This window comes from Scardinius erythrophthalmus (genome assembly GCF_964197995.2).
Source record: "Scardinius erythrophthalmus genome assembly, chromosome: 11".
NCBI classification, from domain to species: Eukaryota; Metazoa; Chordata; class Actinopteri; order Cypriniformes; family Leuciscidae; genus Scardinius; species Scardinius erythrophthalmus.
Genome location: NC_138231.1, coordinates 8400217 through 8413209, shown reverse-complemented (window position 1 = coordinate 8413209; position 12993 = coordinate 8400217). Strand labels below are relative to the sequence as shown.

Sequence of the window (12993 nt, the reverse complement as noted above, 5' to 3'; positions counted from 1 at the left end):
TATATTTTATCTGTGTATTGATGTTCAGCTGTTCTTTTTAATAGTCAACTTCATCAATTATTCTTTCGTAAACACAGTCCGTCACAGACACGAAGATGTAGCCTACCTTTAATTTCCCCAAGCAGATTGCTCATTAAAACAAACCCCCAGTCATCATGTTTTTAGGCCATTTCAAGTTTGATTTTGATGTGACATAAAGTGGTGATATCTATAAGTGGCTGAGTTGTTTACTTACTTTTTAATTAGTAAAAGTCTGATATACAAAGTCCCTTTCAGGCAAGTCATTTCACTCAGCAGCCATCTATGAAACTATTTCAGTCATACAAGTGCAGCTCCTACAGTCTCTCTTTGAATGGGGAAACATCAAATTCTCCAAAGCTGTTCACCAAACTAATGATTCAATTTCATATTTGAAATCATCAATGAAATCTGCCAACAAGTGCCTCAAATTTTGTTTCTAAAACATGACAAAAAAGACCCCTGCATTTTTCAGGCTGGACCAGCCAATGCACAAGCGCAGTCTTAAGCGTGCGTTGCACTTTCTCCCAATTATCGTAAAATGAGTGCAACGTCTTTGTATATCTAAAGTCTTTGGACAATCATCCTGAAGTTTATATTGCAATATTGATAAGTACATACCACTTATGACATGATTACTTATCAGTTAAATGGACATAAAATCTTGCACTTTACAAAAACATTTGAGAGTTCTGTAATAATATTTATTATTAATTCTGGTATAAAATTATGAAAGCTCATGGTGATTCCAAGAGTTATCAAAAAATCATTAACGGTCCTGTTTAGTCTTCAAAAACATGATTTATCCATTATTGGTCTGAAAAGGAGCTTATTAAAACAACCCCATTTCTGTAAAAAAAAGATGAAAGACATGTGATATATTATAAATAGACTGTGAGTTGGCATATTTCTCAGCTCAGAACACGACTCTTTTCCATATCTATTCTTAGCCTGCTGAAAGTATGCCAGAAAACAGTGTGTCAAAGCTTTCTGTGTGGACAAGAGGCTGACCATGAAATCAATTAAGGAATAAAACTTGAGCTTGACACCTTTAACCTGACTTGCTGTCTAGACATTTCTATACATTAAATGTTTAGAAATGTGAAACATATAATTACCAGATCTGCATTAAGACAAGGCTTATTATGCACTCCTACATGTTTCGTTTAGTACTAAATAAACAAAAGACAGAGTGTTTGCTCACATTTAGGGTACATTTATACACGACGTACAGACGCCAATGTTGTACTGCTGGCCAGTAGTTGGCGATGTCACTTTGTAAAGAAACACTACACGTTTATAGATTGAACACATAATACGCATGAGCATGAAGTTTTCACAAATTCATGTTTTTGTAGTTTACTCTGAGATTGTAACAGTATTGATTTCAAGAACGTGGGGCCCTATCATACACCCGGCGCAATGCAGCGCCCAGCCCGACGCAGTTAGCATTTTCACGTCCTGCGCCACGTTGTTTAAATAGCAAATGCATTTGAGCCTATTTGTGCACCCATGGGCGTGCTGGTCTGAAAACGAGGTGTGTTCAGCCGCATTGTTGGCACATTGCTATATTGAGGCAACTGAAATAGACTGCACCATTGACCAATTGAAACCTGGTCTAAAGTCAGTGGCGCAGTATTTTTTTGTTATTTATTAGTAATGTGTGCCTATAGGCGGGTCCACAACGCGCGTAACTCTGCTTATTAAACACACAGGTAGTGCAGCAGCACACAAACATGCCAAATATTACAAATAAAAAAAATTACAATGTAAAAGATTAATATTGTATAGATAAAAATATGGTGGAATCCGGCTTGCCCCTGTAGACGGTCTGTTTGCGCGCTTTAACCTTAAGCAGATCCGTTTGCACTCTGGAGACGCGTTCAGTCTTTCCATTTGCAATTTGCGCCATCTAATTCACGAGTTCACACTTACAAATAAGTCGGATAGAACAAATATGCAAAGGTATGCATATTTGGCATGCTGTCCGAAGAGAGGGCTCTGGGCTTGAATGAAACATCATATAGCGAATCCGCCATGGCGCAAGCACAACTGGCTTTGAAAAGGGAATGGGAAATTACACTCAGTTTTTTTGCACGTTACGCCCAAAACACACCCATTAATCATTATGAGAACAGGGACAACCCTTTTAGACCATGCACTGGGTGCGCCAAACATTTTTCCGTCATTAAAGGTCCCATTATATGCCCCTTTTCACAAGATGTAAAATAAGTCTCTGATGTCCCCAGAGTGTGTATGTGAAGTTTGAGCTCAAAATACCCAACAGATCATTTTTTACAGCATGTTTAAATTGACATTTTTTGGGGCTCAGAAAAACGAGCTGTTTCAGTGTGTGCCCTTTAAATGCAAATGAGGTGCTGCTGGACGACACAGGGGGCGGAGCTGCATGAGCTCGCGCACAGTCTCTCAGGACAATTTCATCTCACGGAATGATGATAATATCAGAAACTCTCAGTAACAGCGTTCATTTCGAGTCGGACAATAATGCCTACAGAGTCAGAGTGCTGTATAGAGATGAAACAGGTATGGTTTAGTAGTTTAATTACGGTTATTATAACGTATTTGTCATCCGCTTGTATGTATCCATTATTTATTAACAGCCTACAAGTCTGCTGTTTCGGACCAGGTCCGAATGATGATCAAACATGTACTGATGAGTATAATAAAGTTTATTGTACATCACACAAAAGATGAAGCGTCAGTTTTACTTCAGAAAATCACCGTAAGAGCTGAGTAAACACAGTAGCTTAAGTTATAAGAAGTGCGCAAGTAGCCAGTAGAGTTGAGGGAGCATTCCTGTGGGCGGAGGTTAGTCTAAACACGGTTCTGGTGATGTCACTAATGAAGGAAGTAGAGGGGTGTAGTCCAATCGAGCCGTTTTATGTAGTCAACTTCTGTTAAATAAAATATCTCTCTTGGCATTGAACTTTGAGCTTTATAATTTTACAGATATTATTTATCCTCTAACAACAACATTACACACTAACTAAAGTTTGAAACATGGGATCACGTAGAACGGGACCTTTAAACTTGCAAAAGTGGATTCGGACACTTGCGCCTTGCGCTTTAGACCATGCGCTTAGATCGTTAAAATAGGGCCCTCGCACTTTGAAACCTGTTTTCAAAAAGTTTGCAAATTTCAGGCCCACAAAACGCCATTGTTCTATTAATGAATGTCCAAAATGGATAAAATGTTTTTTGTTGGAAACGCTATCGTGTAAAAGGCACCTTACTTAGTTCAGTCTATACAAATTTGACATATTACAAACAATTTATATGTAAATCTAAATATTTTACTTACAATTTATTTACAAATAAATACAAGCTCACATTCTATGTTTACTTCAGGGAAAAAATTTACAAAAGTAGAATATAATGAATTAATCTTTTTATTTCACATATTCAAAATCATTATATTATTTCAAATAACTTATTATTTAGAAAGAAATATTATAAAACATAAATAAATAATATAAAAATATAACTTTAATATAAAATATAAGAATTAAAGGCAGGACCTTTTTCCTTAAAAAAAAAAAACAGCCTGACTGACTGATTTTTGTATAGAAACAGGCAAGTAGTTTTGAAAGTTTCTGCCAGAGTCCCAGAAGATGTCAGAGAGAAATTGAATGAAAAAAAATTGAAATAACCTTTTTCTGACAGTCTTTAATAAAAAATGTATGTTCCCATGGTGTTATCATTGCCTTGTCTTACTGATAACCTCACATTACTGTATGTTTCCATTTGACAGTATTTTTATTAAACTGCACAGAAACCAGAGAGGAGCCGCCCCTTACCTTGCCTGACTGCAAGCGTGGTAGTGTAGACCAGGAACAGCAGGATGTAGTTGAGAAAGCTCTGAAACACAGGGGTGTTGGCGTGGTAATCATCCGCCAGGTATTTGCTGGTCAGGCCAATCCCACAGATGAGCAGCGATAAGACCTGGCCGAGGGCCAGCGTGAGGAGAAGTTCCCTGTGAACGGAAACCCAGGAGTCAGTCCCATATTACACAGATCCAGAGAAACTGTACTGTAAGTATGTACTGCCTCTCCCTATTGCAGAGGCATCTCTTCTCTTCTCTGATGGTGTTATCTGGTTCGAGGGCGAGACAACTAATCAATTCCCCAACAAATATTCTCTGATTATGTAATCCTTATGAAACATTAACTCTCTAAACTTCATCTTTTCAGCCGACACTGACTAAATTATTAAAATGTTCTGTTCAATTAAGTCTTCCCACCCACACCCACAAACACACACTCTTGTGAAAAATGGTTCTGAACAGTACCAAATTAGGGTTCTTCGGTTTGTAACAATAGCAGAACCCTTTTTGGTGCTAAATAAAACCCTTTTTATAAGGTTCCATAAAGAACCATGCTTTGAAAGTGCTATAAAGGACCTTTTCAACAATATTTATTTTCATTAATATTAGTATATAGTATCTTCACGTTATTAATATTACTATTATTAATATAATTTGTATAAATTATTTATTAACCCATTTAATCCCAAATTTTTCCCAGACACAAAAATATCCAAATCATGTGTCATTAGTATCCCTTTGAAACAATCAATAATAATTTTTTGAAATTTTCATGGAAAAGTGTGTGAAAAAGTGTGTTTTATGATCGGTCACAATTGTGACCGGTGGGAAACTGTGTTGTATCAACCATTGTATTGATTTACAGTTTTTTACAATCACTTTGTTACTATTTTCAGAACCTTGATGTCATTTTTCACAACTCTAGACACAAAACTCACAACCAATGATCAAAATGCACATTTTTCAAAACTCTAACCCTTTTCTCAATTGCTTGGATACAATACACATAAAACTTAGATCATTTGTTCATTCAACAAAAATCACCTGTTCAATATGACACAACTTAACATCAAAGTACCACTATTTCAAAAGACAATTCACACATTACATTTCAAATGAGTGTCTATTCATTTCCTTACAATGATCTAACTATCAATTGATACAACTGCTCAAAATGATAAGTAACTGTTGCATTACTCTTAATGCATAGTTGTAAACAGACAAACAATCTTCCATGTTTACTATAAATCATGAAAGTTTCAAGATAACGAGATTCACCAATTAGCGTGGAGCATGAACCAATTAGACTACAATATCCATGGATGTAGCCTAATATTTTATCATAATGCTTCATCAGACACTGTGTGGTCCCAAATACTGTATCACCTTTTCAGACTATTTACTGTAAAATATTGACAGTACTGCACTGTATAGATAATCACTCCTGTTTTGTTTCTTACAGTACAAGCAAGCAAATTGAGGAACACTGCATTTGATGTTTTACAGTACTGTCTTTTCTTTTCTATTTCAAAGCTAATTATTTTTGCTTTGATTCAAATAAACCTATGCTGTGGTTGTACTGTAGTGTTTTGCATCAATATATTACAAACTTTGTTCAATGATTCCACTGTGTCTGTAGTATTCTCTCTATTACTGCAGTACTTTTACAGAGATGTATTTACCGTACATGTAGTACTATAATGAAACCTGTATCACCTATTTTGTTCTACAATATTTAATGATTGTACGAACAATGACAGTGAAACTATCGGTTGCTTGTGTGTGGGTGATCTATAGTTATGTTTCAATGGTATTTCACAGTAAATTTGTTTTTTGAACCAATGACTGTGCAAGTGCAAGATTTCTTTAAAGATGTGAATGTACAATGCAATGTTTTGAACATTAGATAGCCTGTGTTACAAGTGATAACCGTTTTGAGTTTTGTGTCTAGAGTTTTGAAAAATGACATCAAGGTTCTGAAAATAGTAGCAAAGTGATTGTAAAAAACTGTAATATAGGTCTATTTGACCTATGCACTGTGTTTGTGTGTGTTTTTGTGCGTGTGTGTATGTTTTTTTTTTTTGTGTGTTTTTGTGTGTCTGTGTGTGTGTGGGTGGGTGTGTGTGTTTGTGTTTTTGTGTACGTGTGTATGTGTGTGTGTGTGTGTATGTGTGTGTGTGTGTGTGTGTGTGGAGATCAGACATCAGAAGAGACGTGACCGTGTGTGTGTGTGTGTGTGTGTGTGTGTGTGTGTGTGTGTGTGTGTGTGTGTGTGTGTGTGTGTGTGTGTGTGTGTGTGGGTGTGTGTGTGTCTGTGTGTGTGTGTAAAATTAGGTAGATAGTAAGGTAGAACAGTTAGCCTATGTGTATTAGTATGTAGATACAATGGGTTATCCCACCGGTCACTATTGTTGCCGTTGACATGTTTGTGAGTTCTATGAACACATTAAACAAAGTTGAGTAATTGCAAATGCATATATCAATACTAGACACCTTAAACATGATGTGTACCAAAAATCTATGTCCTATCTTTATGTTAACATACTTTAGCACCCTTTTCTTTGGGAGCTTTCTTGCTGGCATCCTCTTCTCTTGGCGCAAACAGGAAATAAACAGCTCTGGTCATGTGACAATTTACAGTAAACATGCGAAACTGCACATATTTCATTGAGACCCTTTATTATTTCAATATCTGCTGGAAATGCATTGATAGATCATTTAGTAACATTTTTATAGCCTTAGAAATGAAACACTTTTTTACGGTCACTATTGTGACCGGTGGGATTAAATGGGTTTTTAATATAGTTTTTTTTTAGTCCTCTATGCCTGGTCTCATATCTTGTTGCCTCTACTTGGGTTCTACTTTTTTTTTTTTTAACAGCATGTTGTGTCAATTAGGTATTTTAATTTTTTTATTGACATGGCAGATTGTAGCAAAAATGACAGTGTTCTAACAACAGTTGTTAACTGAATACATTAATAAATAACAATTGACAATTGAACATGATATAGATGTAATGAAGACCAAGTTCCAGTGAAATATCTTCACAATCCCTTCACATCCTTTATTATGTGTGTATTCTGAGTGGCAGTTTCTCTCTGCAGACGATGAGGTTATGATACGTGACAGCATCTGAAATGCACAATTGAGTTTAGAGTTACATTGTGTCTCTTCCATTTGATTATGTAAAAACAAATATGTTCATGAAGGCCAAAATTAGCTTAAAGGAAAAAGTGATAGTCATGGGATAGCTTTAATATTTTTTGTGACTAGGTATGTTTAGGCATAAAGTCATAATTTACAAATATCATACATTTTATATATCTGTTACTTACTTTGTGGAGAAGAGAAGATGAGTATCCTTAACTGAACAGAGCTGCTCACACTTACATGTTCTGTTATAATAAAAAAGAAAAAGACATGATTGTTAGGAAATGATTGTTAATTTTTTTACAATGAAAGTTATCATTTATAGACATTTTAAGAAAGAAATCATTTACCTGTTGAGAGTATGTTGACAATATGTGTAGTAGGCTAACTGTAGTTGTATCCCAGCAATCATTGGTCCGACGACAACGTCGTGTCCCTGGCCAAAATAGACGCGGTAGGACGGCATAAATCGGTAAAAAAAAAAATTTGAACATATAAAGACGTTCGTTCAGCTTTCATTTTGGAACTATTTTTCAACCATGACGGGACGTGTTGGAGAGACGTCTTTTCAACGGTCATTAAACATCCAAATGTTTTGCTGGGATAGCTGAGCTCCAGGAAATCAGTAATGAGGAGGCTTTGACAGTTACAGATTTGAAAAACAAAAAGGCGGGAATAAAGAACCCTGAACTCTAATGATACGGTTCTAAATTTGAACTGTTACTACGTGTAAAGAACCTTTAAAGAACCATCTTTTTTGAGAGTGCAGTGCACAAAAGTTTACATGTCCCATGCAGAATCTGCAAAATGTTAATATTTTTTACAAAATGTAAGGCATCTACTACACACAGTTTTACAAATCAAAAGGCATATGTAAAGAACAGGGTATTTTTTTTTTTTCGTTTGGACTACATGTAAACATGAAATTTTCATGATGCCTCTTATTTTGTAAAAATGTATATTGTCACTCTAAATAACTTTAATGTAATTAGCTACATTTTGTTGGTACAGTAGCTTGTAATGTTGTAGATGATTGTTTTTTTCCAAAAGGACAGCTCAGCTGTACTTTAAATTATTTAGCTTTTAGCTTTGCAAGCATTAAAATAACTTTCCCAAAACTGGTGACCTCCCATCGAGCAAGCTGTCTGCCGCATCCTTCTCGTCAGATTTACGTGATGATAAAATCACACCAGCTGTCGTGGTGATAAACAAACCACCTTCCTGTAATTCATCAACACAGTTCATCAGATTTGGCATTTTCTGGGTGGTGTCAGATGGTTAGTTACAGGTGGTGGTAGTGAACAGATCAGTAAAATCCACCTCTGAGCTGCCGGTGCAACTGGGCATGTTTAATTGTTAGTGTAGTATGTGTGTGTGTGCTTGTGTGCCTGAGTGTGTGACAGTCCAATTGGTGGGATCAGAGCCCTGAAGAGAACGCAGGAAATGCAGGCGTGTGGATCCCGGTGAGGGAATGAACTGTCAATCAACTGGCCTTAAAAGTAGGGGACTTGCCCTCACATCAAAAACCCCATCCAGCTCCCCAGTGAACACAGTGCATACTAAATGAGCCAGTGCTCATGCACCTACACGAGTAACAAATGAAGCACGCATACAGGTTAGTTCCAGAGACAACATGCTGGAAGATGAAAGAGACGGAGCATTATCAAAAAAAAAACATGCTGCATTTGTACACTGTTAACGACAAAGCGGAAAAGAAAATAGGGCAGGAAAAAAACATAATGTTTTTGTCCTTCCTTTCAGAAAAATCCTCTTAGTCGTACAACAGAGATAATAAAATAAATGTTGCTCTTTGTTAGGTAATCGAAAAGTGGATTAGAGTCGGCATAATTACAATAAAAGTCGGCATAATTACAAGAAATAAAAATGTCTGTCTGTATACATACATACATACATACACATATATATATATATATATATATATATATATATATACATGTAAATCTCTATATATATATATATTTCTGTGTGTATACATATACACACACACACACAAAAAAAAATATATATATATATACATATATAATGTATTGTCTTTTGAACAGACAGTAATGACACTGATTTGAGGTTCACAAACATTAAGTACACAAAACAATTAATTGGAGTTGGACATTACTGAAAGCACAGACTTGCTGTTCGATCAGTGAGACAGATGTTGATTCAGTAACAGCTCTAATGGATCCAGTGAACGATTAAAACTGAATCAACTCACTGAATTGACTCGAACTGGTAACTAACATCCATATATGTGTGTGTGTGTGTGTGTGTGTGTGTGTGTGTGTGTGTGTGGGTGTGTGTGTGTGTGTGTGTGTGTGTGTGTGTGTGTGTGTGTGTGTGTGTGTGTGTGTGTGTGTGCGTGCGTGCGTGCGTGCGTGTGTGTGTGTGTGTGTGTGTGTGTGTGTGTGTGTGTGTGTGTATCAAATTTAATATATTTAAATGAATCAAATCAAAAGAGTCATTCGTTCGTGAGTCAGACTGCACTGTTTGTGCTGAGTTTGTTTTTGTGTGCATCCAGCAAAGATAAAACCGAATGCCATTCTATATTGTATTATTATTTACGCTACACAGTATTCTTCATCTTAATCACATTTAACTCAGACTGCAAGCCCATTTCCTCAGGTAAAATATAATTTCCCGTGCTGTGGTCCAGTAGATTCAGTAGCGGTGCAAAAAACAATGGTAGAGGTAAATTAGATGTGCTTATCTATTCAAGGTAGAAATTCAGAGCCAAACACTGCAATTAACGACAATAAAACAGCTTTGAGACTTTGAAAAGGTTACTGGAAACTTCATTGTTGTTGTTATTTCCGCAGTCACATTAAAAAGCTGTCCTCATTACAAGACAAAAGCTTATTTGTTACACAATTAGCTGCAGCCTAAAACCCTTTCCAAAATGGTAAATTTGATGAGGATTTGCACCCTCGTGGCTTTCAGTATGAGTATCTGTGAAGTGCATGAGACCGTAGAGTTTCCTATTTGTCATTTTATTTCAGATGGATGCTCACGAAAGTACTACGTTTGTGGTTGCCACAAAGACAAAAACAACAACTCTATTTAACAAGGAAGAATATTCAACTACAGCAGAATAATTACACCAAGACAAAGACCATGAACAGGTGAAATTCTCGCATTCAAGTCAACAACAATCAGTGAAAGAAAAGTGTAAAATACTTGAGGTTAACCCAAGTACATTTGTTACCACAGGCGATTCTAGGATTTCGGTCTTAGGGAGGCTCAGCCGATAATCTGAGCATGAGCTGATGGAGCTCAGATTCATATTTCTGCTTTAAGTGTGAGAGGTCACAAGTTCACATCTTGCTTAACTGATCATTTGTTATTAAATAAACAAATTAAAATGCCATCTGTTTGTCAGTAGATGTATTTCAGTAATCATGGCCAATTTGGTTGCATTTATCTTGTGATTTCACTGGAACGGAGAGCGCTCAAATGAGATGGATGAGAAACTTTTAAAGTCTTTTAATAATGCAATAACCTCACATAGCTTATTGAAGTCGCTGTCTTCAGCAAACGTGAAGACAGATCACAGAATCACAGATTTGTTTTAGGGGAACTGACAGCTGGAGTTCCTGTAAATAGCGTCTACTAGCAATGTTTGTTACCACGTCTTAGTCGTGAAATGGAAAGAATGCATAATTGTGATTTCGTTTATGAGAATGAGACTAATGAATGTCCGATTAGCTCGTTTGCACTTCACAGGCTCTGGCAATAATTGAGCAATGGCCAATTTCATGATAACAGTATTAAATGATGGAGCAGATATCAAACATCTCACATCTCTATCCCCAGGGCTTTCGTGGCCATTTTCTAATTTTCTCAAAGACTACAGGCTTTTGCCAGGAACATCAGTCTGCAGGCAAAAGCTTTGAGCTCCATGTAGCACTCGGAAATAACAGCAATAATCAATCAAGTGTGACCATTTTTTTCTTCAAAAAATGTCATACTGATTGAAAAAAAAAAATGTTTTTTTTTTGTATGTAAAAATGTAAAAAAAAAAACATACTAATAAAATAAAATAAAGTAATAAATAATAAATAAAAATCTGTTAAAATAATATGAAATCAAATAATAGAATACAATTATTTAAATAAAATAAAAATTATTTAAGAAAATAAAAAATAAAAACTTAACTCAAACCACAAATAGTCTCTTTCAGTTATGTCGACTAGCCAAGAACCGATAAGTGAAAGCTGAAAGTAAATGCAAATGCAAAACGGTTACCAAAAAATAAAATGATCAAATTACTTCATGCTTATATTAAAGAAGCCTTATACAAAAAAATAGTGGTATTCAAATATTTCAGCACGAATCATTTAAAATCTCTGCCGTGTGAAACTTTTTAAGAATTTACCTGTCAGTCATTCATTGGATTAAATATAGAAATGTCATACATGATTGTGTCCTTGCGTGTGTCTCAGAAAGGTCCAAAACCCACATGCATGAGCTCACTTTACCCAACAGTTCCACAGAAGTACAAATTTGCATTTAGATAGAAACCAATTCGCTTTTCTCTAAGGCCATTGTATTTAAGATGAAATATGCCGGGTTTTTTTTCTCTCTTTTTGGTCTATGTAACATTGCCCCAAGACAAATTACCTGGCCGAGAGTTGAATAGAATTTGCTTTATAGCTCCTGTTAGGAGCTCTCTTTCATTATGGAGAAAGAGTGACAAGGACAAAAAGAAAATTATATTAAGCTCATATATGCTTTACTGTCCTTCACATGTACTTGCTTTGCCTTCAAAACATATAAATGCAACCAGGCTGTCTGCTGCAAAGGGTCCGTACAATAAATGCTCAGAATGATGGATGACGTTTGAAATGTAATGATTGGTCACTCCGGTCCTCAAGGAAGCCGATATGTTCAGACTACGAAGCAGCTTTTGTGTTTGTAGACTCACAGCGTTCACTGAACCAATGAAAGAATTCATGCTGTATTTGTTGAACTCTTGTTACTGTTCTTCTCAAGGACAGAGACGTGATGAGGACAAACAGGGGAGAAAAACAACAAGTATACTATTTATCTACTAATGCAAACAGAAAAAAAGATGTTAGGACACAATGGGCCCTGGCTTCTGTTACAAAAGTGTGTTGTTTTGTTGCACTCCTGGGCTAAAAAACACGTCGTTTGAGACAAAGTGTGACAAATGTGTGCCCTGTAGTTTTCAGGGACGTTTTCCGTTCAACAGGAATGTCATGAAATAAACTCATTCGGGGTTGAAGTCTTTAAATAGTCTTCAGTGTTAAAAACAGTTGTGCTGCTTAATTTTGTTGTAGAAACCGTGATACTTTATTTTCAGCAAGAATAGAAAATTCAAAAGAACATCATTTGAAAAAGAAAACTTTTATAATATCATAAATGTGTGATTCATGTATGCAACTTGAATAAAAGTAGTATCATACTGGCCCTAAACGTTTGAACAGTAGTTTATATGAATAATTTATATTTTATTATAAGCATATAGCCTCTGACTTCAGTTTGTCATGTTCTAATCTAAAACAATTAAAGGGAAAAAAACAGCATTAATGTATCCTAAAGGTGTATTGTATTTAATAATTGTATTATTAAACGTTACTTATTAATATTACTACAATATAATAGAATTTTCTAATATAATTCTATTGTCCTCTGAAGCGTTTGTGTAAGAGAGAAAGGAAATGTAGGTTATCATCCACTGAAAATCTCATTCTGTCATTTAGACTAGTTTTTTTATTTTATTTATTTTTTTGTTGTTGTTGTTGTTGTTATCCTGTTTGATTAAAATGACTTAAGTCATGTGAGATTTCAATCTTTTACACCAGAGCCAGATTTAATTATTTATATTATTATTATTATTATATTATTATTAAAATATTTGGCAGAAACCTTGTATCTTCATAATGTTTTTTCCATGAATCATTACTATTTGTCACCCTTTACGTCTGTCTGTGAGTTTAGCATATAT

The 12993-nt window shown here is 35.4% G+C and overlaps 1 protein-coding gene across 2 annotated transcripts in view; it reads right to left on the bottom strand.

Annotated features, from left to right (window-relative positions):
- Positions 1-12993, bottom strand: part of slc35f1 (solute carrier family 35 member F1) — a 98764-nt gene that overhangs the window by 47800 nt on the left and 37971 nt on the right. For both annotated transcript variants that reach the window (XM_081378087.1, XM_081378086.1), the window contains one exon: positions 3837-4012. In XM_081378087.1, the coding sequence (XP_081234213.1) occupies positions 3837-4012 (176 nt within the window). The remainder of the gene's footprint in view (positions 1-3836; positions 4013-12993) is intronic.